The 25,505-nt window shown below is 50.3% G+C and overlaps 5 protein-coding genes across 5 annotated transcripts; 2 read left to right on the top strand and 3 right to left on the bottom strand.

Moving 5' to 3' along the window:
- Positions 1-89: 89 nt before the first annotated feature.
- On the bottom strand, positions 90-2,524 carry EDB91DRAFT_1129507 (uncharacterized protein; the record flags this gene model as incomplete). Its single annotated transcript, XM_041318574.1, has 14 exons — positions 90-106; positions 320-499; positions 553-673; positions 768-850; positions 901-1,007; positions 1,060-1,141; positions 1,200-1,255; positions 1,314-1,519; positions 1,574-1,649; positions 1,966-2,004; positions 2,061-2,081; positions 2,137-2,177; positions 2,238-2,332; positions 2,389-2,524. Coding segments are annotated over 13 exons (1,220 nt in total), but the record flags the coding sequence as incomplete, so codon positions are not given.
- A 244-nt stretch (positions 2,525-2,768) lies between these two features.
- Positions 2,769-5,276, top strand: EDB91DRAFT_1129497 (S-adenosyl-L-methionine-dependent methyltransferase). The gene is made up of 8 exons (XM_041318573.1): positions 2,769-2,859; positions 2,927-3,306; positions 3,363-3,580; positions 3,707-3,776; positions 3,825-4,036; positions 4,086-4,150; positions 4,198-4,936; positions 5,002-5,276. The coding sequence occupies exons 1-7, from the start codon at positions 2,786-2,788 to the stop codon at positions 4,934-4,936; spliced, it is 1,758 nt and encodes a 585-aa protein (XP_041177771.1). The 5' UTR covers positions 2,769-2,785; the 3' UTR covers positions 5,002-5,276.
- Positions 5,277-6,287: 1,011 nt separating this feature from the next.
- On the top strand, positions 6,288-7,990 carry EDB91DRAFT_1129479 (aminotransferase). The gene is made up of 6 exons (XM_041318572.1): positions 6,288-6,394; positions 6,453-6,527; positions 6,579-6,815; positions 6,869-6,992; positions 7,044-7,343; positions 7,396-7,990. Exons 1-6 carry the CDS (start codon positions 6,350-6,352, stop codon positions 7,758-7,760), a joined length of 1,146 nt encoding a protein of 381 aa, XP_041177770.1. The 5' UTR covers positions 6,288-6,349; the 3' UTR covers positions 7,761-7,990.
- Positions 7,991-8,179: 189 nt separating this feature from the next.
- EDB91DRAFT_1129478 (uncharacterized protein) lies at positions 8,180-8,821 on the bottom strand. Its single transcript, XM_041318571.1, has one exon. The coding sequence runs from the start codon at positions 8,695-8,697 to the stop codon at positions 8,326-8,328; it is 372 nt and encodes a 123-aa protein (XP_041177769.1). The 5' UTR covers positions 8,698-8,821; the 3' UTR covers positions 8,180-8,325.
- A 3,545-nt stretch (positions 8,822-12,366) lies between these two features.
- EDB91DRAFT_1052246 (uncharacterized protein) lies at positions 12,367-13,332 on the bottom strand (the record flags this gene model as incomplete). Its single annotated transcript, XM_041313663.1, has 2 exons — positions 12,367-12,951; positions 12,985-13,332. The coding sequence occupies 2 exons, from the start codon at positions 13,330-13,332 to the stop codon at positions 12,367-12,369; spliced, it is 933 nt and encodes a 310-aa protein (XP_041177768.1).
- Positions 13,333-25,505: the final 12,173 nt, after the last annotated feature.

The raw sequence follows: 25,505 nt of genomic DNA, 5'->3' as shown, positions 1-25,505 counted from the left end.
TCACACCTTGATACACATCAGACTACACAACAAAGCTCAAGCTTGAGAGATATTCTGCGAAAGCAAAGTTGCCATCCCGCGGATGTGCGGCGTGTCTATCTTGCAATTAACAGCCGAACGAAGATCTACGTAGAAAGATACAGAAATTTTATCAAACACCACCCTAGCCACGTACGATACGGATCATATCTCATTGCAGTACCTTTTCTGTGGCTTGTCCACTTGTAGTTTTGATCTACATAGAAAGATAATAGTACATAGCAATAAAACAATGAGTCAATGTCAATATGCCATATACCAATAAATTCCAACGAGAAACCCTTGTGCCCATGGTCAAAATATTCATGCTTTTGGGGACTGGTTAAGTATTGCACCGTAACGAGGAATCGAATAACTGATCTCGGAGCGCGGAGTGCATGACATGAGAGGTGTTTCACGCAATAAGGGTATCTGCTCGACAGACGGCACTCGCGTTAGACTTCGTTCCCGTTCCACAATCCTTCGAAGATTATATTAGTGACAGGTGTAGACGAGGGATAACTGTGTACGAACCCCCGCATTACAGCAGCAGTAGTCATTCGTTTCGCACGTCTTTTACTCTGGTTATCCTCATATCGATCTGTTTCGTCCACGATTTCTTCTGATATGATCTCCTGCAGAAAAATCGTTGTCCCTGGATATATACTGCCGTCCAAGATAAGCATACCTCGATGATATCTAGAATAAGGATATCAGTAATGGGACAGGGTTACCTGGGAAGAACACACCTTCGAGCGTGATCACTCCAATTCCACCACCTGCAATCCCGGGTGTTCGACTGACCATTAGTAGGTGGGCACGTCCCGTTTGACTGCGAGCATTCATCAGAGGCGCCACGGAAACCAAAGTGAAAATCCTCACAAGTAATCAAGCGCTTGGAAACAATTTATACTGGGATATGCTTCCGGAAGAATCGAGAGCTTGAAATCCGAGACTGGAAGAGCTCGCGCCGGGTCATAAACCAACAACTGAGAAACAACTTCAGCGTCTAGGCAGGCTGGCATATAACTTCGAAATTGCCTTCTTGATAAGTAGAAGCCCCTGGAATGCCAAAGGATTTCCGGGTGCATGTACAGGAAAGCGTGAGTAGCCGCTTGAGAGACTGAACGAGCAGTTAGTCAAACTAACAACAGAAAACTGAAGCCGTGATATATATATACATTGCGTCCACAGTCGCGTGATCAAGAATGGCGTCTGAGCTCAGCGTTACAACGTCCTACAGTTCCGAAACACATGAGCAACACTGTCCTATCTGCCGCCAACGAAACATTTACCTTGATGGGTGTCATGATTGTCTCCACGTTCTTCGTATTTAGCTCTAGTACACCATTCAATATACTGATCTCGTCATCCCGTAGCGGTTCCTCTCCCGTGCGATGGAACTGTAGGAAAGATTTGAGTTCAGCCTTCTTGTAAGTGTGACCTTCATTCTGGCCCAGAACGTAATCAAGGAGCTTCGCGGTAGGGTATGCAACAGGGGCTATTTACCATCCGGAGTTATTATGTCCCCAAGACAGTATTAACAAGTACTTACCAAACAAATACATAAGGCCAAGTACAAAAGGTGCACACCGTGCGCCGATTGCGAGACCATATCTGACGCTGACAGCCTGCGGGATAATTCTGCAGAAAATATATGATGGGATCAATCAGATATTTGCCACGAGGATCGACTGTCACACGTACTCTCTGTGAAAAAGAGGAATATGGCGTGCGTTCAACAAGTCCAAGTCGGAGAGAGGTGAGAGCGTACCCAAAAATAACTGCGAGCGGCATATCAGCAGATAGAAAACAACAAAGTAAAAGAACCCACCTATTGCGGTGGTGGCGATTACAACGGCTGCAATGCCACCGCCAAGCTAGCGCAAATGGAATTTTGTTAACCGACACGAAGCGGAATAATTGATATCCATTAATTTTACTTACGGCATCATCGAGAAAGATCGGTAAACTTTCGTTGACGACCTGCGGATATTGAGCTGTGGCAGAGATGTGGGGCCATATTTGAGATGGCCACTTACAACGTTGCCCAGAAGGAGTACCTACAACATGAGTTAGCATTGATTTATATGCGCGTGCATGCGTGTCTCAACATACTACTAATACCCAATGACGGCCTTTCTGCATCAGTTTTAATACTGGTCGCGTAACCAATATTATCAACTCAGAAAAGAGACCGAGGCTGTTTTGCAACCCACCTTTTTGCGCATTGCGTTTCTCCTTCAAATCCTCTGACGAGGTAGCCAGGACACGTAGGTGCAATTCATCTAGACCCATCAGCCCGAGAGTTAATCTATGACGCAAGATCAACACCACCTCATAGCATATATTTAGCCGGAATTGCCTCACCCTGCGAATACACCTCCCGCAAGCACAAGGACGACACTGATAGCGATTTTCCACCAGAAGGTGGCTGAATCCGCTGGTTCTCCCGTTGTCTCAGGGGGCTCCATGAGCAGCGAGCGGGCGAGAGTAATAATCATGGTGCAAAAGGATGGAAAAGGGACAATATATAAGCTGTCGGGTCTCCCAGGGATCCTGAACGTAATCAATGCAGTTGAGAAGGCTTGGCGAAGTCCACACGAAGATTCTGTTGCAAGTCTGAATGGAATCAATGTTCAGTGTTCGGGTAAGAAACCGCTGGTCACGTGTGGGTTTCCTACTTCGACCTTACCGGCGGCGCGGAGTTGGCGCGGAGGAATATAATTTTTTCTTTGATGGTGAAGCTTTGACTCAAGAGGTACTTATGAGTGTTGTCACTATTGTGAACAGGGCCATCCACACCATTCCAAGGCTGATTATAGCCCATTCGCACCGCGGGTACCCAACTTGTTCTTCTGATTTGCTTTGTAAAGCTCGAGCCAGCGTCTTTAGCTGCCAGTCCAAGAGAACTAGTATCAGCTGCAATGTCTACTCGTGCTAGATCACCAACATCCGATCATGACGTCCCTACGCCATCGGAGAAGAAGATGCGAATGGAGGAGCATACCATAGATGAGTCTGATGTAACAAATGAAAAGACGAATAATAGCGTTCTCGTGCCGCCCGGACCCTCCAAGAAAGCATCGAGATTAGCGAAGAGGAAGCAGAAGCAGAAGCGTGTCTTGCCAGAGCCTTACTCCCCAGATGATGTTCTATGGCGTGACATAGTCGCGCTACTAGGAAACGATACAGTCGACCATGCTCTGCAACATGGCACCGAGTGGGATTCGCCGTTTGATTTCCGTGAAGAGGTAGAGGTAGAAGTATCTAATTTATCTTCCAATGGTGCGGATAAATACCCTCTCTGTTTATTGATTTTGACTAGCCTCCACGGATCTCAGGCGATGCGCTGGCACGTTCCCCTGCTTCTCATCCTCCTTGGGTGATCGTTGCACCATTCGCATTACCAGGGGAAATAATCCGTGTTCGAGTTTATCGCAGTTCGCGTCTACATTCATTCGCCGACCTTCTTGAAGTCATTTCCCCAAATCCTGACCTGCGCGATGACAGCCGTGCGAAGTGCCGCTATTTTGGACAATGTTCGGGTTGCCAATATCAGGTCAGTCGAGTACCTCTTTAGCATCGGCATGAACATCAGCTCTCAAGTTCGGCCGAACTGATAACAGATGTATCATAATCTTAATAATCATCTTATCTTCATTCAACCGCTGATGTTGCATGTTAGATGCTTTCTTACGACACTCAACTCGGAATCAAGCGTGACGTGGTCATAAAAGCCTATCAGAACTTCTCAAGTACACCTTTCTATCATTCACTTCCGATACTTTCGCTCATGTGACTAGACCTCCCCCAGGAATCCATTCCAGACGTGCTTCCAACCATAGCCTCGCCACTTCAATACGGCTACCGCACGAAAATAACACCGCATTTTGAGGCCCCACCGAAAAAAGCACGCAAGGACGCTGAATCAAGTTCAGCCACTTCGACAGATAAGCCGGGTTGGCTGAAGATCGGTTTTAATGAAATCGGCAAGCGGACAGTGCTGGATATTGAGGTAACAATAACCAACTTGAGATGCCGCAATTTGTACTTAGCAGCTTCAGGAGTGTCCTATTGCGACCCCTGTGTTAAACGCAGTACTTGGACCTATAAGGGAGGATATAATCAAGTAGGTGAGCTGTTTTGAAAACTCTAACCATATCTGAATTCCATCAGGAATATCTGGGGCTATAAGAAAGGTGTTTCGTTACTTCTCCGCGACTCCATTGAGCACTTGCCTTCCGATATTTCGTCTATTCCCGCTCCAGAGGACGAGAAGCACATCTGCATCACGAACCACAAGGCAACTGTCCGCGAACGCGTAGATTCTACGTATTTCGAGTTTCCAGGGCATTCGTTCTTTCAGAACAACAATTCGGTGCTTGTCCCGCTTACCTCATACGTAAAAGACGCAATCTTCCCTTCCTCGGCATCGTCTGGGCCCACGCATCTCGTGGACGCGTACTGCGGTTCAGGTCTCTTCTCGTTGATGCTCGCGCCACATTTCGACACTGTCGCAGGTATTGAGCTCTCCGCCGAGTCAATCAAGTCTGCTACGTCGAATGCTATTATCAACCGCCTCCCGGAAGGGAAATGTTCTTTTCTGGCGGGTGATGCAGCGAACATATTCTCGACCGTTTCGCACTTCCCCCCAGACAAAACAGCACTGATCATAGACCCACCGCGAAAGGGCTCTGATGAGCCATTCATCGAGCAATTGGTTCGCTTTGCATGTAGCACAGTGGTATACGTGAGCTGCAATGTGCATACGCAAGCGCGTGATGTGGGGATGATTATGGAGAAGATGGAGAGGGAAGGCGGTGGGAGGAAATATGTCCTGGAGAGCTTGAGGGGATTTGATTTGTTCCCACAGACTGCACATGTGGAGAGCGTAGCGGTCTTGAGGTTGGTCTAGCTTAGATCCATGTCAGTACGTACTTCAATGACGTGGGCATCTTTGACGCGGACCGCATAGTAAAGGCTCACCGCGTGTATGGTGTTAATACGTACGCAAGGTATCAGGTGCTGATATCAGAGTGATAATCAGACCTTATCAGCGACGATATGCCGTTCACAAAAGGGAAAGCCTCTCGAAGCACTTGTTTCATTTCATTGTGCCAACCGAGCTCATCGATCGCGTGAACTTTAGGACCCCGGCTGCTCTTCATACTACGCATGTCCGCAGATGTCCGCCCATTTTTTTAACAATTTGCTCCCGGTGCGCGGCATTTTTGACTCTTCAAAGTGCCTTGAAGCTGCGGGGAATCCGTGTTCCAGATGTGTGATTTTCCGTGTGATACATGCGTACATTACCGGCCCTCGGCGCCACCAAGCGCAGATATTCCGAGATTGTAAAACAAGTGCTTTTTGATGCTGGCTAGCGTCAACAGACGACACGTTGGTTTTCTAAAGTGCCAGAATGTAGCCAATGAATAAACAATTGGCAACCAGCAACGGGCATGCTCTCGTGGGGGGTACCTTTACCGTCACCGTACTTCTTGTGCAGGCAGACCATAGCAGGCCACTTGCCCCAAGAAAGCGGCCCTCAGAGTATTGTACGGTGACGTAAGATCAGATGAGTTGGCATCAACATTGCTCGTCACTGTGACAATGCCAGTACTGTTGGAAGAAATTAGCTGCGATCGTCGAGAGTAGTCGAGAGCATCAATACTCACAGTGATCTTCGAGACGTGGCACAAGCCGCGGTGAGTTGCGTGGCGGTTGCCCATGAGGTCTGCTGTAGGTTTGGAATCCTCGTCACGATGATGATGGTGGAATGGGTATTCGTACTTGTCGAGTATGGGGTATTCGCCACGTCACTATGCATTGAGTGACGAAGGGCGTGGTGGATTTCACTTAGTGCCAACCTGGCAAACTGATTCAAAGAAGTACTAAGTGAAATGCAATGTCCCTGCTCCAAAAACCTTACCGTCATAATTCATTCACCAGCATGTCGATGCCAGAATGACATATCGACACGTCTTGTGGTCACCGAGCCTGTCAAAGTCATTCAAGAGGTATGAATTAGATCACGACGTACATATGATGTATGATCGAGGCTAGTAGGTGACAAGTCTCGCCAAGTCTCGACCTCTCTCGACCCGGCGGGCAGAGGGAGCAGCCGGGGTCCTGTAGTATAAGTAATAGGACCTCGGGCTGATAATCCCCATGTGGAAATTCAGACTTGCATGGCGATTCGATCATATGACAATCCTTCTTGGGACGTTTTAAGCGAAACTTTGATCGAGTCATGCTTGTCATGCACTGTCATGTATAAAAATGAGTCGAACTGATAACTCGTATTTTCTCTCTAGTAGTCCCAATAGTCATGGGTGACAGAGACAGCATTGGAAGTGGGCCTGCTCCACTCGATGTGAGTGTGATGAGTCTGCTGAACGTCGTAGTCATGTATAACCCCAACGCTGTTGCAGGCGTCCAAGCTGAAGGTCACACTCTCGGAAACACTGAAGCCCCTGCAGCCCATCGAGACATTACGTTTCGGCCAGGTGAGCAACATCTCCGAGTCAGACGGCCATATCTAACGATAGCTATGCCAGTCATTTTCGGACCACATGATCGTTGCAAATTACGATCCTGAAACAGGATGGTCCGCGCCTGAGGTTAAGCCTCACGGACCTATTACACTTGATCCCGCATGCTCGTGCTTCCAGTACGGTGGAAATGTCTTTGAGGGTATGAAGGCGTATCTTGGGCCCGACGGTAAGGCACGCTTGTTCCGCCCAGACATGAACATGCGTCGCTTGGAGAGGTCTTGTGGACGTCTCGCTCTTCCCGTGAGTACCATTGCATATATTAGGGAGTGTCTCTGATTCGTTGCACCACGCAGCCCATCGACGGAGATGTCGTTTTGGAACTGATAAAGTGCCTGGTAGATCTCGAGAGGCGCTGGATACCCAAGGAATCGGGATATAGTTTGTATCTGCGTCCTACCGTCATTGCAACCCGACCAGGTTCGTGGAATCAGTTAATACTATACAGTCATTCACCTGATCGCAACATAGGTTTAGGAGTAATAGCATCTGACCATGCTATGCTTTACATTCTGGCATCGCCAACTGGGCCATACTTCCAAGTGTTGAAGCCTGTTTCTCTTCTCGCTGTCAGTGATAATGTGCGCGCATGGCCGGGTGGAACTGGAGGGCACAAAATCGCTGGCAACTACTCACCCGGCTTCTTGCCCCAGCAAGCTGCTACAGCGAAAGGCTACGACCAAATCCTTTGGCTGTTTGGCGACGACAGAAGAATCACGGAGGCTGGAGCAATGAACTTCTTCGTTGTGGTTAAGAGGGATGATGGAGACGGTGAATTTCGATTCGACATATTCGATATGTATCATTTACTCATCCTTTGAAGGCGTAGACCTTATCACCGCCCCCTTGGATGGTACTATTCTACCTGGAGTTACTAGAGCATCATGTCTGGCCCTCGCAGGCGATCCAGAATTCCAAAAAGAAAGCTCGCTGCGCTTGCACCCACGAGAAATGGTGTATACCATGAGTGACCTCGCCAAATGGTCGTCCGAGGGCAAATTGCTGGAGGCATTGGCCATAGGTACAGCGGTCATTATCGGACCTTGCAACAGAATTGGACACGAGGGCAAGGATATCGTACTTCCTGGGGCTGGGATGGGACCAGTTGGTACGGCACTCCGGAAGAAAATTCTTGATATCCAGGAGGGCAGAACAGAGTGGAAAGGATGGGGCGTCGTCTGCCCTTAGTGGTATTATGCTATTGCGGTTAGCAACTGCACCAAACTGCATACTATAACGCGTATGCAGGCTCGCCTAGACAGACCGTAGACAATTGTTCCGTACTTGAGGTAGACAACATGCGGATTCTACAAACATCACATGATGTGACAAGAGTGTGACACGGTCAAAGTTAACTCTGCCGAGTGGATGCCGAGCAGGATAAGTCGGTGCACTGTAAGGTGCATGTAAGTACAGTAAAAAGATTAGGTGTAAGCTATGCACGAATCAATATTATGCTGGACCTAGTAGGTGGAGGGAACATGATGATATAACAGGAACCTGTAGTAGCGCATGCCGTTTTAGATAGTTTGTCGTCTCCGCTTGTGCAACACTTAAGATTAGTGACCAGCATTGTTTTTAGTTGCAGAGTTGATGTCTGAGATGTGAGGACATTTACCCAACAAAGTAGATTCTTTCCTGGGTGAGTTGTGGGTGAGCCAGTATACGATACCAATACAAAGGGGTAATTCCGTATATATGTAAGTAAGGTACTGTCAGGGTACAAATGAAATCTCCGTTCTTCAAAATACAACTACAATATCTCAAGTGTCCTGACGTCCATCATACTACGAACAGAAGCCATGCCTTCGACTTGTGCAACAATATCAAAATCCGTCGCGACTCTCGTGTATTCTCCACTGCATTGCTGAGCTAACAAAAATGTGCGAAATGGCTGTCCGAGGCGAACAGTCAATCGCAATGCTCGCAATTGAGATTCCGAATCAGCGGGCTCGTTTTCTCCAACAGACCTGAACACAGGGACATCTTCCATTCTCTCCATCCCGTCTGCAGAATCAGGCAGATCGAGAAGGGAACGATCCCACGGACGGACAAGCAAGAACGTCTGGCGAGTGGCCGCCAACCGCGAGGACGAAATTAGCTTGCTTTCCGTGGTGATCAGCATGTCACGCAGCCCGCCTGCCTTGACTTCATATGTCTCCTTGTTAGAAGCTAGACGCGAAACACGCTCAGTGGTTGGAAACAATGACTATATATTATTAGTACCTAGACGCGAAACACGCTAGAGGATGTAAAGTAAGAGACAGCGGGATAACTAGAAACTAGGAAACATACCTCAGTGGTTGGAAACAACAACTGAGGTATAACACGATGACAATGGTAGGTATTATATATGCGAATGCACGTGACGATAGAATAAGGAAAGTTGCTATGAATGATGACAACAATGATGAATTACAACACCCCCACACCAATACATTGTTGGCTAGCGAGAAACGAGCGAGAGTCCAGTTTGATGACGAAGGAATAACGGACGAGGCAAGCACTTCGTGAAGATGTCGGCGACGTTCTTGTGAGTGGACAGCCATTCGGGTTTGAAGGTCCCTTCTTCGATGTGCACACGGATGAAGTGGTATCGGAGATCGATGTGTTTTGTGCATATATGGTTGGCTGCTTCTTCAGATAGAGCTATAGCACTGGTGTTATCAGCGAATAATTGGAGGGGAAGGGTGAGAGGGATCTTCAAGCATTCGAAAAATGATGTGAGCCATAGACCATCCTGGATAGCAGCGGTGAGGGCCATGTATTCAGCTTCCATGGAGGAGAGTGCGTGAGTGACCTGCTTCTTGGACGAGTGGGAGACAGGACTGCCATTGAAGAACCATACATAACCAGAGATGGAAATCCGGTCTTCAGGACAACTAGCCCAGTCTGAATCACTAAAACCGTTCAACTCCGGTGACGCAGCAGCACCCCCATAGTGTGTGCAGAGACCTGTTGAGCTGGCGAGGAAATGAAGGATGTGCTTAGCTGCTGCGTAGTGTCGTGGTTCTGGGGAGCAGTTGTGTTGGGCCAACTTCATGACGGCAACGGCAATGTCGGGACGAGTGTACATGGCAAGGTAGAGTAATTCACTGATGATCTTTCGATACTCAGATGTGAGGTTATCGATGTGAGGATGTACGTCGGTGTCGCGTCCGAATGGGAAGTGAGGATCCATCGGGAGAGTGACGGAGTTGCAGTTGAGCATGCCATGTTCTTCGAGGAGGTACATGATATAGTCCATCTGGTGCATCCATAGTTCGCATGTGGTCCTGTTTCGTTCAAATTGAATCCTGAGGTGCTTGGACACAGGACCAAGGTCCGTGATACCAAATTGCTGCGCGATTTGGCCCTTGATCCAGATGAGGAATGGATGGTCACTGGCGGCGGCAAGTCCGTCGTCGACATGCCACGCAATGATGCAAATAACTCTCTCCCCCACTCCATTGACATGGTTGTATACAAAGACGGCGTAGTCTGCCTCAATGCGGAGGAAACCTAGGTGAGTGAGAACCTCGCGCAGGAGTTCATACCAGTCATAGGCCGCCTGCTTCAGACCATAGAGCGAGGATAAGAGATGACATACAAGAGTCCCTCCTCCAGGGGGGAAACGTTCGAACCCAGGTGGTTGATGCATATACACGTCCTCGGTTAGTTTGCCCCACAGAAAAGCACGTTTTGCATCGAACGTGTCGAGTTCCCAGTTATTGCGGGCAGCAAGTGCAGAGATGATGCGAATGGAAGCTGCTTTCACGACCGGTGTGAACGTCTTCCCAAAGTCTATCCCCGGTACCTGCGAGAAACCCTGCACTACTAGTTGAGCTTTGAAGATTGATCCACCTTTCTGGTCCTCTCGAAATTCAAGCACCCATTGACAACCGATAGCCCTGTGATCAGCGGGGAGTGGAACGAGCTCATATATGTTCATCTCCGACATCAAGTTCATCTCTCGCTTCATCGCAGCAAGCCAAGAATCCTGGTCCGAACGATGCATGGCTTCGTCGTACGTGTTAGGGGGGACTTTCATATTGTACCCAGGAGCTTGTGGGTTGTGGCAAATGTCGCTGTGAATGGAGATGCATGCCTGTTCGGCAACAATTAGGTTGGCGATGATGTGAGAGAACCCTACTGTTTCATTATCAGTGCAAATGGTGTCGTCGTTGACATTGTTGACGGCTGTGAGAGGATGAGTGGGTGGAGGAAGGAGGATTGGATGTGTGGCGATGGCAACGGGAGGAACGAGACTAGGGATGCTGTCTGCAGGTGGTACTCCTCGCACTCGAGCCTGTCATAAGTCGCATTGACGATCAAGGCGCGATGTATCAGAGGTGAGTTGTTCGCGGAATAGACGGCCTTGTTCAGTGGGAATTTGAGATCGACCAGAACAACGGATTGGTGCAATGGACATAGGAGTAGGCACGATGGCAGGAGGGACAGTCGATGACGAGTTGGATGGTGCAAGTACAGGCGCAGAGGGAGGAGCGATCAGTTGGTGTGGCGTGGTGTCATCGTCGTCCTCGTCGTCACTATCAGTGATGGGGAAAGGGCGGTCGGAAAAAGATTCATCAAAGATGATGTCTCGTGAATTGAAGAAGGCGCCAGAGACTGAGTCATGACAACACCAGGCCTTAACACCAGGTGGATACCCCATAAATATCGCCTCGCGGGAGCATGGTCCCAGCTTCTCCTGCATTTCAGCAGGAATACGAACAAAGCATCGGGCACTGAATACCCGCAAGTGAGAGAGGTCAGGCTTCGTACCATGCAGCATCTCGTAGGGCGTCCTCCCTGGGAGGAGGGAATGAGACTCAGTGCGATTAAATAGATAGGCTGCGCAAAGAGCCGCCTCACCCCAGAGAGAACGAGGTAAACGAGCATGGTCGAGCATGGCATACATCCTACCCTCAATGGTACGTATCACCCGCTCCACCTTCCCATTCTGCTGATGTGCATACGGTGCAGATAACTGTCGTATAATGCCCGCAGCCTCGAGTTCCGCCATGAACGCGGCGCTCAAGAACTCACCCCCATTGTCAGACCGAAAGATCTTCATGCATCGACCAGATTGGTTTTCCCAACAAGCATGAACAAGACGCCATGCATCAAGAGCCTGATCTTTAGTAGCCAGGAGTTGAAGATTGAGGATGTTCGTGTGGTCGTCGAGAAAGACGACGAAATAGCGCTTGTTGTGAGGTGTGAAGATTGGGATGGGTCCACAGAGATCAGAGTGAATGAGGTCGAGGAATTGAGCTGCACAAGGAGAGTCGGATGGAGGGTGAGGACGATGAGGATGCTTGCCCATGATACAGGATTCACACTTAGACAATGCCGCCCCTGGGGACACAGTTGCACCTGTGGCAAACAAAGGCAGGCGACGGACAGCCTCGCTGCCGATATGCCTGAGACGGGCATGCCACAGGTCCAGTGTAGGCACCACGACCAGAGGTACTCAGGCTGCCATGATTCGCAGTGCGAACGGTAACAGTGTCAGCTGTGGAGTAAGACCAGAAGTAAGAGCGGTCTTGGACGAGTGTGGTCATGGTTCCCGAGTTGAGGATGGTGTTGAAACCTGCAGCAATGATGCAGGAAAGGACTGCAGTGTCCGTGGGGGGAAGGAGGTTGGGTATCTTGATGATGGAAGTGCAGGAGAGATCTGCAAGATAGGATTCAGCTGCAGCTTCCGTGCCTGCAAAGGCAGCGATGGCGGTAGAAGGAGGGAGAGCAGCTGGAGCTGGAGCTGGAGCAGGAGGAGAGGTAATTGCTACAGCAGCCGTTTCCTTCTTCTTACCCTTCATCCAGGAGCTTGACCCTCCATGCCACCGCCCTTTGCATAGCAATGCACATGGTCGTGATCCCCTTTATTACAACCAACCGTGGTACAGAAGACCCCCTCCGGATTATGATGATGTTTACGAAGACCAGTGATGGTGTTGACGTTCGTAGTGGAGGAAGTTGTCGCTGTGTTCGCATATTCTGAACCAGGCGCGCTGCCTGCGAGAGCATGTTCATCAAGGATACGAGCAGCTTCTGCAGAAATGCGGGCAACATAGGCATCGAAAGTGGATGCGGATGGGAGGAAGAATGAGGGGCTCATAGTGGTGGTAGCACCAGCAGTGGTAGCGGTAGATGCAGAGGCGGTGGTGGTGACAGTTGCAGTGGCAGTAACAACCGGAGTGTGTGCAGGAAGAGTCAGAGTCAGGAGGGCCTTGAACTGGGGCCATGTCCCGGTCCGAGGAAGTCCGTGCAGAAGTTGGAACACTGCCTCAGCGTCAGTGTAGATCACCCCCATGCGAAGCAAACATTTGTGAAGCACAGTGTGCTGGCCCACATAGTGTGAGGCATCAGCGGTATCTTTCATCTGGAGTGAATATATGCTCTGTCAAACGATGTGTTGGGAGCCCATGTCCACCTGCCTGAAGTGGTCTTCCAGAGTTTTCCAAGCGTCCCAAGCAGTCACCCGGTGACTGGTCGAGATGAGCTGTTGGACAGAGGTGGAGAGACAATGAGTGATGATGGATTTTGCCTTAAGATCGTTAATGAGCCATTCACGAATGCTCTTCATCTCATCAGCGGTGGGCGACAAGGGATTAGCAAGCATCGGTTGAAACAAGGTGTTGCCCAGGACGTCATCGGGATCAATGGTGTCGGTCACATGACACCACTGATCCTTGATACCAAGGGCGTAAATCACCTCATGCTTCCATGCGAAATATGTATCCATGCCCGTCAATTCCGGGATATGGTCGAGCTTTCCCATGTTGAAGAAAGTCGAAGAAAGGTCTCTAATAAGAGAAGATTACAGTGAGTTGCTGAAACAAGCCCGCGTGTCGGTATGTAGCTCTAGAAGATTTCATTTAGAAATTGCAGCTCATAACCTGTTAGAAGCTAGACGCGAAACACGCTCAGTGGTTGGAAACAACGACTATATATTATTAGTACCTAGACGCGAAACACGCTAGAGGATGTAAAGTAAGAGACAGCGGGATAACTAGAAACTAGGAAACATACCTCAGTGGTTGGAAACAACAACTGAGGTATAACACAATGACAATGGTAGGTATTATATATGCGAATGCACGTGACGATAGAATAAGGAAAGTTGCTATGAATGATAACAACGATGATGAATTACAACACTCCTGACCTTCACCAGGCCGATACGTGATTGTGACAGGGAATACTATGCAAGAAAGATGCAGCCGGCGGTGTGCGAAACGGGGGGTGCTCAGGGAAACGAGGGTGTCATAATTTCGAAACCAGGCTTACAGCCTCAGGATCTCGCAGCGAGGACACCAATGTTTGTATATGATGTTCAGAGAGAAATGGTGGGGCATATGGTGGAGCTTGATAGGAAATGATGTCGGCTGGGAGACAACTGTTGAACCAGGATGATTTTCCGATCCAGTTCAAGGCAGTGATGTCACCCGACTGAGCTACGATCTCCTGCAAGAGCCATCCAAGAGCGTTTTGCTTCTTCTCTCCATACATTATAGGTAGCTGGATGCCAAAGACGCCGAACAATGAATATGCAGTATCCTCCTGCACCGTGGTGACACGCTTTGACACCCATTGGAATTTCTCTCGGGCATCTCTCATCCCCAGACGGAAGGCAACGAGAGCCTCTGGATTTATGCCTGTGGCATTCCCCAACTCCTGCATGATTGTGTCAGATTCCTTGTGGTTGGGAGAGTGGTCATCGAGATATAGGCTCCAATCCTTTTGGTAGAAGTGAATAGTTGTAGGAGCCAGGAATTCAGGGACAGTCCATCCTCGCGTGATCCAAGCGCTCTTTGCCAGTGCACCAGACTTGGATGAAGGCAGAACATCCGACATGTAGACGAATGTGATTGCTGATTGATGATACCAGACGAACATGGAATTGAGTGATTTTTGGAGCTTGACATGGTTGTCCTGGTCAATGCAGCACGAATCAACCCACCCCCAGCGATAACCCACATCGCAAGCAGTTTTGCAGAAAGACTGTAATTTCACGATGCCGCCAACTGGTTCCAACTCGTCCACGACCTTGTCCTGGATGTCGTGCAGCATGGGCTCCTTCCCTTCCCACCTATGCGACAGCATGACATAACTGAAGTACTTCACTATTACACCTTGGATACATTCCATTTGGAGGTCTGCATGCATCATTGTTGATGACAAAAGCTCCTCGAACTCGGTGGCCGTTTTAAAGGCATTTTTCTGTGTCTCTCGATCGCACAAGCGCCCCGTGTAGGTGTTAAGTAGACGAAGCGGGGCATCGTCAACTTGACCTTCAATTGCCTCTTGAATGGCACGTTCTGCTTCGGATAAAGAGATATACTGGTGGCGTAGCTCTGGAGAAAGAGTCAAACACGTTGACGCATGGGTTATTAGCTTACCTTGTCCCTTTCCATCGTGAGCCTCATCTAATTCAGAAAGCATGATTTGGACAGTCTCGATTGTTTCATCATAGTTTTGCACGCTTTTTGATCCGGATGGAGTGGAGGACTGCTGGGGCAGCTCTGGGGAAAGAGTCAACCATCTTGACACACATGTTACTTTAGGGCTTACTTTGTGCTTGTGCATCGTGAGCCTCGTTCAACTCGGAAAGCATCATTTGGACGATGTCTATCGCTTCATCATAGTGTTTCGCACCATGAAGGGCTGCGTGCTTCACCTGGTATCCAAGGCAAGATGAAGGGCTGAGTTCAATGACCTACGTAGCGAGTGACGATGGGCATTGGCAATAAAACAATGGATGTCATCATACCTTTTCCGCATCATGAAGCGCATCAGTCCATAGCTTTTTTTTCGACCTTGCCTTACTACGGTTTGCAAATATTATATCGGTTGCACAATCCAGGTCGATCTCCGCTGAGTATAGCTCCATAGCCCTATCGTAATCACTTGCAGCGAGGGCAGCATCTCCGCTCGCAGTGAGGTCAACAACTCCGTTGGCAGCAAGGTCAACAATTCCATGGGCAGCATATAACGCTCTACACTCATCCTTGAAAGCTGAGTGAAATGCGAGTGAGGATTGTAGCCTGGTGACAAAACAGGAGACTTGCCAATGGACCACTCAAGGCAGCTGGCCCGTGTAACTTCATCACTCATATCCATCATATATCGGTATGATTCGTGGGCTTCTCTAAGTCTTCCTACCCGAAGGAGTGAGTCGCACCAATTCTGGCTTGCAGTTTTCCACAAGGACTTGAGGTCCCATCTGAAGAGCTGAAAAAAACACACCGTTGAGCATGAAAAGGACTTTCGGTTAAAAAATCCCAACAACACACCACAGCAAAGTCCTCATATTGTGAACAGATAGCAGATCCAGATGAGCTAACGATGGTGTGCATAGCAGCAGTGAAGTGCTCAGCAGCTTTGTCATCATGCACCACACCATCCAAGGTATTCATCTGGAGATGTAGATACACCTGATATGCGAAGTTCAAAATCAGTGTTAACACACGAACCTGGGCATGACTGCGTGCATGATACTCACTTCCACGACACAACAATCAAGAGTATCAGCATCTGGGCAAGCGGCAGCCAGTTCTTGGATGCACTGGATTGCTTCATCATGTTGATCGACATTGGAAAGTGCAACGGTCTGAAAATTATCATGGAGTAGGGCACATGGGAGACAAAATAACATGCCTGGATCAAGAAAAGAATGGTCTTTGAACGTCTGTTCGCGAACATGAATGCGAAGTCAAATGCTTTCATTGCATCCTCAAAGTGCTTTTTCCCGCAGAGGGCAATGCCCTTGGAGACATAACCTGTCAAGGAGGGCCGAATGCTGACAGACTATGTCACCATGACAGTTAGTAGATCTGAAGAGAGGTGACGAAGTATCTCACCATAAGCGCATCATGTAATGCGCGGTCCCAGTCATGCATTCGTGCCATGACAAATGAGCGACTAGCATAGGAGTTGTAGGTGTTAGCATCAGCGGAGATCCCTTGTGTTATCAACGTTTCAGCGGTAGGCAAATCCCCAGCTATATATGCACTGCGAGCTGTCGGGTGCATAGCAAGGATCTGCATGAAGCAAGTTCACATTGTGGTGTCAAAATCAAGGACGCAAACTTGCCTCAGAAGCTGGCAAAGTATCCTCGGGTATTGCCCACTCTGAGATCTTGTTATCATCTCCTCCGCTGAGGATGTACTTGCCATCCATGGAGAAAGTGACGCAGCGCACAGGGGCAGACTGCTTGAATATGGCGATGATTCATTGATCTGAGAGCCGCCAGAGGAGGATATCACCATTGCCACTAGACACAGAGGCAACAATGGTGGCAGTCGAGTTCACGGCAATGATGATGCCAGCATCATACCAGCCACCGCCAACCTGTTTCCAGGTCGATGGGTCCCACTCCTGTAAGCTATAATGGTGACAACTGAGCAGCCATGTGCCATTGGGTGCCCACATGAGTGATGTAGGCGAGTTCAAACTTTCGAACTGTGCGATACATTCCTTCGTGCCTGGTTTCCATATTTCGATATTCTGTACAATCGACAACCACTCCGAGAAAGTTGACACTGCAAGAAGTTCCCCAGATGGTGAATACCGAACACAGTTGACCGATCGTGTCCAATAAAAACCTCCCTCCCACGTGGGGTCTGTGCTACACAGCTTCACGCCCCATTCACCAGCAGTTGCCAACACAGCATCATGTGCCAACACAGCATCATGTGGAGAAAAGTCTAGCGATTTGATGGATTCATCGTTGACAGACCACACAAAGAATGCTCTCTGTTTGACTTGAGTAAGACATTGCCAGTGTCACCGTGCCACGCAATGACCTCTCCGAAGTCACCACCGCTTGCTATCAATCGTCTGTCTCCTGAGACTGCCAACGCACCCACATCACTTTGATGCCCCTCCATTTTCTTCAACATAACGCCAGCCTTCAAATCCCATAGACGAAGTGTCTTGTACGAGGCAGTTACCATACAGCATCCATTGGGCAAGACTGCGACTGCGCTCATGGTCCCCTCATGATCTTCAAACACTCGACCGGGCTCCTGGATGGCTGAAGCAGCGTTGTCCATTTGGAGTGGACTTGCTATAGGAATCGTGGCCTGTGGGTGTCTTTCTCTAAGCTGCAGAGACGTGTGTCCTATGCGTTTTTGTGCTGCTTCACACGTGCTGTTAGCCGTTGTGGGGAACGACCCCACTGTAGGCCTGTATCCCGCATATTTCCCATGCTTTCCCACCATTTTCCCGTGCGTTCTGCTACCCATCCGCATCTTCCCCGACCCATCCGCTACACAGAACCAAGCGGAACCAAGCGGAACCCAGCGGAACAATCGCGTACCACACGCATTATATTCCTTCAGCCTTTGGAACATCCTCCTATGTCCTGTCCATGTCCTTCCATCCTCGCTGGTGAGTACTAGCTACGTTCCCCATGTCACTAACATGTTCCTATCTCATTTCCCATGTGTTACGGTACTTATACGGATCCTTCCGCTACTCGGGACCGATTCCTTATCTCACAGCCTCACCCGGTTGTAGCATATCGCATTTCGGAACCCCTTCCTATATAGGTAGCAATAGATGGGATCTTAGTTTTTTACCTTCTGATAGACTCGACTCCACTTCCACTTACAGAGTACTTCCCAGTACTCCACTCACTGTTTAAAATATCTTCCCGAATCTATTCCTGATCACATTGCATTGCTCCCGCCCCCATGAGTTCCGCTCAAAACGCCCGACATTGGATCCAACGACTTGGAGCAAGTACCAGACACAAGCCTGGTCCGACTTTGCCCAATCATCCTCCTGCAGGCTTGTAGTTTCTTTTCCCTCCATTTGTTCCCCATTAGTTCTGTTTGTTCCCCGTTTGTCCTGTTTGCTCCACGTTAGTTCTGTTAGTTCCCCGTAGTTCCGCTCATCGCACGCTGAGTTCCGCTCATCGGGAACCCTCCGCATCTTTGTGTTCCCAGTCCTAGTAAGGGACCGGAACCCTTCGGGTCGCTAGACAGAGTCTAGTCTTTGTTTCCTCGCACTTATTCGAGGACTCGCTACCCAGTAGCAATCCCCTCGGGACGAGTATAAGCCTCGCACCCTTGTTAGACTTCTGATTTACACAGGGTCTATTTCCTCACCCACAACTGGAGCCCACCGCGAGGGGACCATCTGGGACGACTAGCAGGTCACTTAGACCCACTCCGGCTCGTTTAGACCTCACGGAACTACGAAAAGCATTCCAAGACCTTCACCTATTGCCCGAAGATATCCTCGTTTCAGTCCCAGATGACTTAGCGCAACACTCCCAACCCCCGATTACCCCGTCGTCAAGCGACGAAAGTTTGCACCTTACCCCGTCTAATTCCTCCTCATCCGCGCTTTCATCTCCGCCTTCTACATCTGCTTCCATTCCAGGGCAGGAACCAGAGTTACCAAGCCCGCAAACTTTGGACCCGTTTTTTCATCTGCTCCCGTCGCACCCAGCTAACGATATCCCCACAAGTCCCCATCCAGCCAATCCACATACAGACCCTTCAGTCCCGACTCCCCCAGCCACACTTGCTTTCATTTCCCTTACTCCCGTTCAGCTTCTGCAACCGCAACAACCTGTTCCTATCCCATTACCCCCAGTACCTATGGCCGCTATCCCCTACAGGATGCCCCTTGGTGGCACAAGCGCCGCTCCCAAGTTTGATGGAACCGCAGCGCAACTGTCCCGTTTCCTTGCAGATGTTGCATATCTTGCAGATCAGGCCGTATTGACTGAACCGGAACACATAAAAGCTGTGATGCGGTATGCTAATTTAGACGACACTGAAACATGGGCCTGTCTGCCCGAATCTAAGGGAGTAGTCCTCGTCGACTTCGTAGCTGCAGTAAAAAAGTTATATCCGGGTTGCAAAGGCGATTGACGCTTCACACCAGCGGACCTCACGGGACTATCAGCCGAGCAGGCCTGGACCCCCATGTGCTCCCAGGTAGAGCTCGGGGATTATTATAGGAAGTTCCTCTGCATATCCACATTCCTCATAGACAAGAAGCACCTAGCGGAGACCGAGCGGGACCGTCTCTTTTTAGACGGGATCTGCAAGGACGTCAACAAGCTTATCTGCGCCCGCCTAGCAATCAAGTTACCCGACCACCACCCCGACGAACCCTACCCAATAGCAAGAGTAATTGAGGCGGGAGAATTCCTATTCCCGGGCACCACCCCATCAACCCCGCCAGTACCCGTCAAAGCCCCGTTTGTTCCGCAGCGATCAGCCGCTCCAGCACCCCCGGCGCAACCAACACAACCAACGCTATTGCCTCCGCTGATCCATCAGCAACCCGGTCCGGGAACGGTAATTAAACAGGAGTATTCATTCCGCCAAGCCCAAGGGCCTAGGCCCTGCATGTTTTGTGGAGGAACCGATCATTTTGTGCGGAGATGTGCGGAAGCGGAGACATACATCCGCGACGGTAAGTGTAAACGCCACATGATCAGTGGACAGATTTGTATGCCAGACGGGGGATGGATCCCCGGGCATCCGAGCGAGGGTAGAACCCTAAAGGAATGTATTGACGGTCATGTACAGGACCCCGCATCCACTACATCACCCCGTATCCTGTGGAGCCAGCGCGATCCGCCCCCCCATATGAATGTAACCGCAGGAATGTTTTGTCGTGCTGGTCCCAACGAAGAGGTCATGTTGAAGTAGAACCATCCGCATATCTGACCACTCGGGCAGAACCCGAGTCAGACGACAATGATGAGGATGCCCGCTTTGTTAAGGCTTTCAGCCTCACATGGGCCGCAACCCAGTCTTCCAGGCCAGCCCCCAAGTCCGACAAGAAGGGCAAGACCATCCGCTTTGACGGAGTCGACATACCCATGGTGTGGTCGCGCGCGGGGCCCGCCTCTAAACAGCCTACCGTGATGGAGGAGATCGTATCTCCTGTGGTCCAAGCATCGACCAGCAAGGGGAAGGCACCAGCAGTCGCCCCTGCCGCATTACTACCAGTTAGCATGCCTGCCCCGAAGCCAGTCAATACTCCCCGTGTCACGCAGCCACCGTCCGCATCTACCAGTTCGTTTCCCGCTGATTCAACACGTACTAACACACCTTCCTCCGTTCCGTTGTTGAGCCAATATAGGTATGCGTTCAAACTAGAAGACAAGGGCGCGGATGCTTGGGTCCTCAGTCGGGTCCTCGATTCCTCCGTCTCTGTTCCTGTCAGGGAGTTGTTCGCAATCGCGCCAGACTTCCGTAAACAGTTCCGGGATCTTACTACCACGCGATGGGTGACGAATGGGACCATCCTTGTAAACGGGCTCACTAGTCGCCCAGAAAACGAGGAGTTTGTCAGGGGATTTGAGGACTACGTCACCCGCGACGACCGGGGACATGTAGTAGGCGAGCACTTTGAGCCCCTGCGATGCATTGAAGCGACCGTCCATGGGAAGTGGGCCCTCACCTGTGTCCTGGACCAGGGAGCAGAAATCATTGTCATGCCCCGGTCCATTTGGCAGGCGCTAGGTGTACCCCTTCGTTCCGACCATCAGACCACCATGGAGTCCGTCAATACTTCAAAGGACGCTACCCTAGGCGTCATCGAGAACTTGTCCTTTGATTTTGGGGCAGGGGAAATGTTTTTCCAAGTCCAAGTCGTCGAGCGGGCTAACTTCGAGGTCCTGTTGGGTCATCCGTTCTTCAAGTTGACGAGTTGCCATACTACAGATCTCCTCAGCGGGGAACAGGACGTAACACTTACTGACCCTAACACAAGCTGTGAGATCAAGCTTCTGACCCGCGCGTGGTCTAAGCCCTGCACGCGCTGTGGTTCCGGACAGCACTGTTCCGAGCATCCCAAGGGAGGGGAGCGGGATTTTTGATTTTTGATGAGCCACTAGACCCGCGGGGAGATTCAAATCCGATAGTCGAAGTTACGCGTCCGCTTTCCCCATCTCCATTTCATTCTCGTTCTGTCCGTCCCATCAGTTCCATCCGTCCGTCGCTCTCAAGGAGCTCATCTGTCCGTGCATATTCCTATGAATCCGCGAGTCCGCATTCCGAGAAGTATTCATATCTCACGTCGACCCAGTCCGTGTTCAATCCCGCAGCCGTTGATGCGTTCAATTCCGTTTATTCCTATGATCCCGCCCGTCATGTGCTGGTGTATAAACCAGTTGCGAAGAAAGTGCGGACAGTGCCCACCACGATGCCCAAAGAATTTAGGGTCGTGCATCGGCTCCCAGACGATCCGTTAGCAGGCATGCCTGAATTACCCATATTCCCCCCCGATTTTGTTCCGGGGGTCCGCTATACAGAAGAGCGGATGGGAGCATTAGACCTTGATCCGGCCAATTGGTTATGGCCGGAGGAACTCAAACTGATCCGTTGGCTAGTCCGCACCCATGAACTGGCATTTGCTTGGGGCGCTGCGGAACGCGGGCGCCTTAACGAAGATTATTTTCCAGCATATAAAATCCCCACAGTTCCGCATATCCCATGGGTTCAACGTAACATCCCCATTCCTCCCGCAATCCTAATGGAAGTCATCCGCATCATCAAGGAGAAAATCGATTCAGGTGTATACGAGCCATCCACAGCCGCATACCGTTCCCGCTGGTTCTGCGTCGTGAAGAAGGACGGGAAGTCATTGAGGCTTGTTCACGACCTCCAACCCCTGAATGCAGTAACCATCCGTGACACATCCGTCCCTCCGTTTGTCGAGCATCTCGCAGAATCATTCGCTGGGTACGCAGTATATGGGATGATGGACCTTTACTCGGGTTATGACCAGCGTCCCCTCCATGAGGAGTCCTGGGATCTCACTACCTTCGGAACACCCCTCGGCCCCCATCGACTCACTACCCTTCCACAAGGACATGCCAATGCAGTCCAAGTCTACCAAGGTGATAGCGCATTCACCCTCCAGGATGAAATCCCGGATCATACTTCCCCCTTCATTGATGATGTGCCCATCAAATCAGTTAAGACCCGGTACCAACGGGACGACGGATCCTACGAAACCATTCCCCGAAACCCGGGGATCTGTCGCTTCATATGGGAACACTGCCTGGTCATCAACCAGATCCTCCAATGTCTTGAGAATGTCGGGGTCACGGTTTTCCGCATCGAAATTCGTAATAGCAGCTCCGTCCGCGGTAATTGTAGGACACATGTGCACCTTCGAGGGTCGCATCCCAGAAGAGTCCAAGGTCCAGAAGATCCACAACTGGCCAGAGTGCAAGACTGCAACACAGGTCCGCGGGTTCCTAGGAACCTGTGGGGTGCTTCGGATCTTCATCCGTAACTTCTCCCAGATTGCCCGCCCGCTCATCAACCTGACGAAGAAGGACGCCGTATTCGAGTGGGGAGCGGAATACCAACTCGCCATGCAGACCCTGAAGGACTCGATATTAGAGTCCCCTGCACTGCGTCGGATCGACTATGAGTGCGGGTGGGAAGTCATCCTAGCCGTCGATACCTCCAATATCGCTATCGGGTACATCCTGCTTCAGGTAGGGGCGGATAAGAAAAGATACCCGAATCGTTTCAGATCCATCACACTGACGGAAGTCGAGTCCCGCTACTCACAAGCCAAGCTCAAGTTGTACGGACTGTTCCGCGTGTTGCAGGCGGTCCGGGGTATTCATTTTCAGGGTCACGAACCTCACTGTAGAGGTCCGATGCAAAGTACATCAAAGGTATGATCAATAATCCGGATCTTCAGCCCAATGCGACTATCAATCAATGGATCGCGGGTATCCTGCTCTTTTCCTTCGAGCTCGTTCATGTTCCCGCAGCCAAGCACGCAGGGGTAGATGGTCTCTCAAGGAGGCCGCCCGCTGAAGCGGATCCCGTGGAGGATGATGACCACGAGGATTGGCTAGACCGCGCGTATTCCTTTGGGGTCGAGTTCCTCAATGATAGGACTCTACCCACAATATCATCCGTCCCGCCTGCTGACCACGAGCCCATCCGGGCCCCATATATGAATCGTTCCGCTGTTACGAGCAGCAGTGCATCCCCATTACTCGTATTCCTAGATATCGTCGGCCCCCAACAAGAAGAACCATCCTTTCCACAATCAGCAAAAGCAGATGCCAAGCATGCGAAAATCGACTCCCTCCGCCTATACCTCGAAACCCAGGAATGACCCGAGGCCTTATCAGATACGGAATATACGTTGTTTGTGACGTCCACATCCCGGTTCTTCATTCTCGAAGGATTGATGTGGCGATGGGAACCCCATGGGAGGCATCAATTAGTGGTTCCAGAAAGGAAGAGAGACCAGATAGTAAAGGAGGCGCATGATGACCTCGGGCACAAGGGTGTCTTCACTGTCCGGTGTGGGTGAGGAAAATAGACTCTGTGTGAATCAGAAGTCTAACAAGGGTGCAAGGCTTATACTCGTCCCGAGGGGATTGCTACTGGGTAGCGAGTCCTCGAATAAGTGCGAGGAAACAAAGACTAGACTCTGTCTAGCGACCCGAAGGGTTCCGGTCCTTACTAGGACTGGGAACACAAAGATGCGGAGGGTTCCCGATGAGCGGAACTCAGCGTGCGATGAGCGGAACTACGGGGAACTAACAGAACTAACGCGGAGCAAACAGGACAAACGGGGAACAAACAGAACTAATGGGGAACAAATGGAGGGAAAAGAAACTACAAGCCTGCAGGAGGATGATTGGGCAAAGTCGGACCAGGCTTGTGTCTGGTACTTGCTCCAAGTCGTTGGATCCAATGTCGGGCGTTTTGAGCGGAACTCATGGGGGCGGGAGCAATGCAATGTGATCAGGAATAGATTCGGGAAGATATTTTAAACAGTGAGTGGAGTACTGGGAAGTACTCTGTAAGTGGAAGTGGAGTCGAGTCTATCAGAAGGTAAAAAACTAAGATCCCATCTATTGCTACCTATATAGGAAGGGGTTCCGAAATGCGATATGCTACAACCGGGTGAGGCTGTGAGATAAGGAATCGGTCCCGAGTAGCGGAAGGATCCGTATAAGTACCGTAACACATGGGAAATGAGATAGGAACATGTTAGTGACATGGGGAACGTAGCTAGTACTCACCAGCGAGGATGGAAGGACATGGACAAGACGTAGGAGGATGTTCCAAAGGCTGAAGGAATATAATGTGTGTGGTACGCGATTGTTCCGCTGGGTTTCGCTTGGTTCCGCTTGGTTCCGTGTAGCGGATGGGTCGGGGAAGATGCGGATGGGTAGCAGAATGCGTGGGAAAATGGTGGGAAGGCATGGGAAATATGCGGGATACAGGCCTACAGTGGGGATGTTCCCCACACCGGACCCGCCTTTTCCTACGCTTTTGGTGGCCTACCCTGGTTGACGATGTCAAGTGGTACCTCTGGACGTGTCATGAATGCCAGATCCGCCAGACCCGCAAGTTACATATCCTGCCCTCCATTCCGATACCCGGGGGCCTGTTCCATAAGGCCCACCTTGATACCATGATGATGCCCAAAGCAGGCGGGTATACACGTATAGTCCAAGCGCGTTGCGCATTGACTTCCTACCCGGAATGGAGGATGCTCCGCACTGAAACCACGAAGATGCTAGCCGCGTTTATCTTCGAGGACATTTTTTGCCGGTGGGGTCCTTTAGCGGAAATCGTTACTGACAACAGAACCCCTTTCATCGCAGCAGTAGACTCGTTACGCGAGCAGTACGGGATCCATCATATCCGGATCTCCCCCTATAACTTGCAGGCGAACGGGATCGTGGAGCATAGGCACTACGATGTCCGGGAGGCCATCATGAAAAGTTGCGAGGGGGATGAGTCGCATTGGTACCAATCTGCGCACTCTGTATTCTGGGCGGAGCGGGTAACTATCCAGAAGTCCACCGGACTATCCCTGTACTTCATGGTACATGGGGTTGAGCCCCTCTTTCCGTTTGATATCGCAGAAGCAACTTACCTCATATCCCCACCCAGGAAGGACTCAATTTCATCCACAGAGCTTATA

The sequence above is a fragment of the Suillus paluster genome (genome assembly GCF_016628075.1).
Source record: "Suillus paluster strain FC165 chromosome Unknown EDB91scaffold_22, whole genome shotgun sequence".
Classification (NCBI taxonomy): domain Eukaryota; kingdom Fungi; phylum Basidiomycota; class Agaricomycetes; order Boletales; family Suillaceae; genus Suillus; species Suillus paluster.
The sequence above is the reverse complement of the archived record's forward strand: the minus strand, read 5'-3'. Positions and strand labels throughout refer to the sequence as shown.

Bases quoted from the DNA above. Each gene is read 5' to 3' on its own strand.
- EDB91DRAFT_1129497 (XM_041318573.1), top strand. From the start codon at position 2,786: ATGAGTGTTGTCACTATTGTGAACAGGGCCATCCACACCATTCCAAGG. The intron at 3,581-3,706 runs GTCAGTCGAGTA...GTTGCATGTTAG, and splicing joins GTTCGGGTTGCCAATATCAG to ATGCTTTCTTACGACACTCA. The intron at 3,777-3,824 runs GTACACCTTTCT...TCATGTGACTAG, and splicing joins AGCCTATCAGAACTTCTCAA to ACCTCCCCCAGGAATCCATT.
- EDB91DRAFT_1129479 (XM_041318572.1), top strand. From the start codon at position 6,350: ATGGGTGACAGAGACAGCATTGGAAGTGGGCCTGCTCCACTCGAT. The intron at 6,993-7,043 runs GTTCGTGGAATC...ATCGCAACATAG, and splicing joins CGTCATTGCAACCCGACCAG to GTTTAGGAGTAATAGCATCT. The intron at 7,344-7,395 runs GTGAATTTCGAT...CATCCTTTGAAG, and splicing joins TAAGAGGGATGATGGAGACG to GCGTAGACCTTATCACCGCC.
- EDB91DRAFT_1129478 (XM_041318571.1), bottom strand. From the start codon at position 8,697: ATGCTGATCACCACGGAAAGCAAGCTAATTTCGTCCTCGCGGTTGGCG.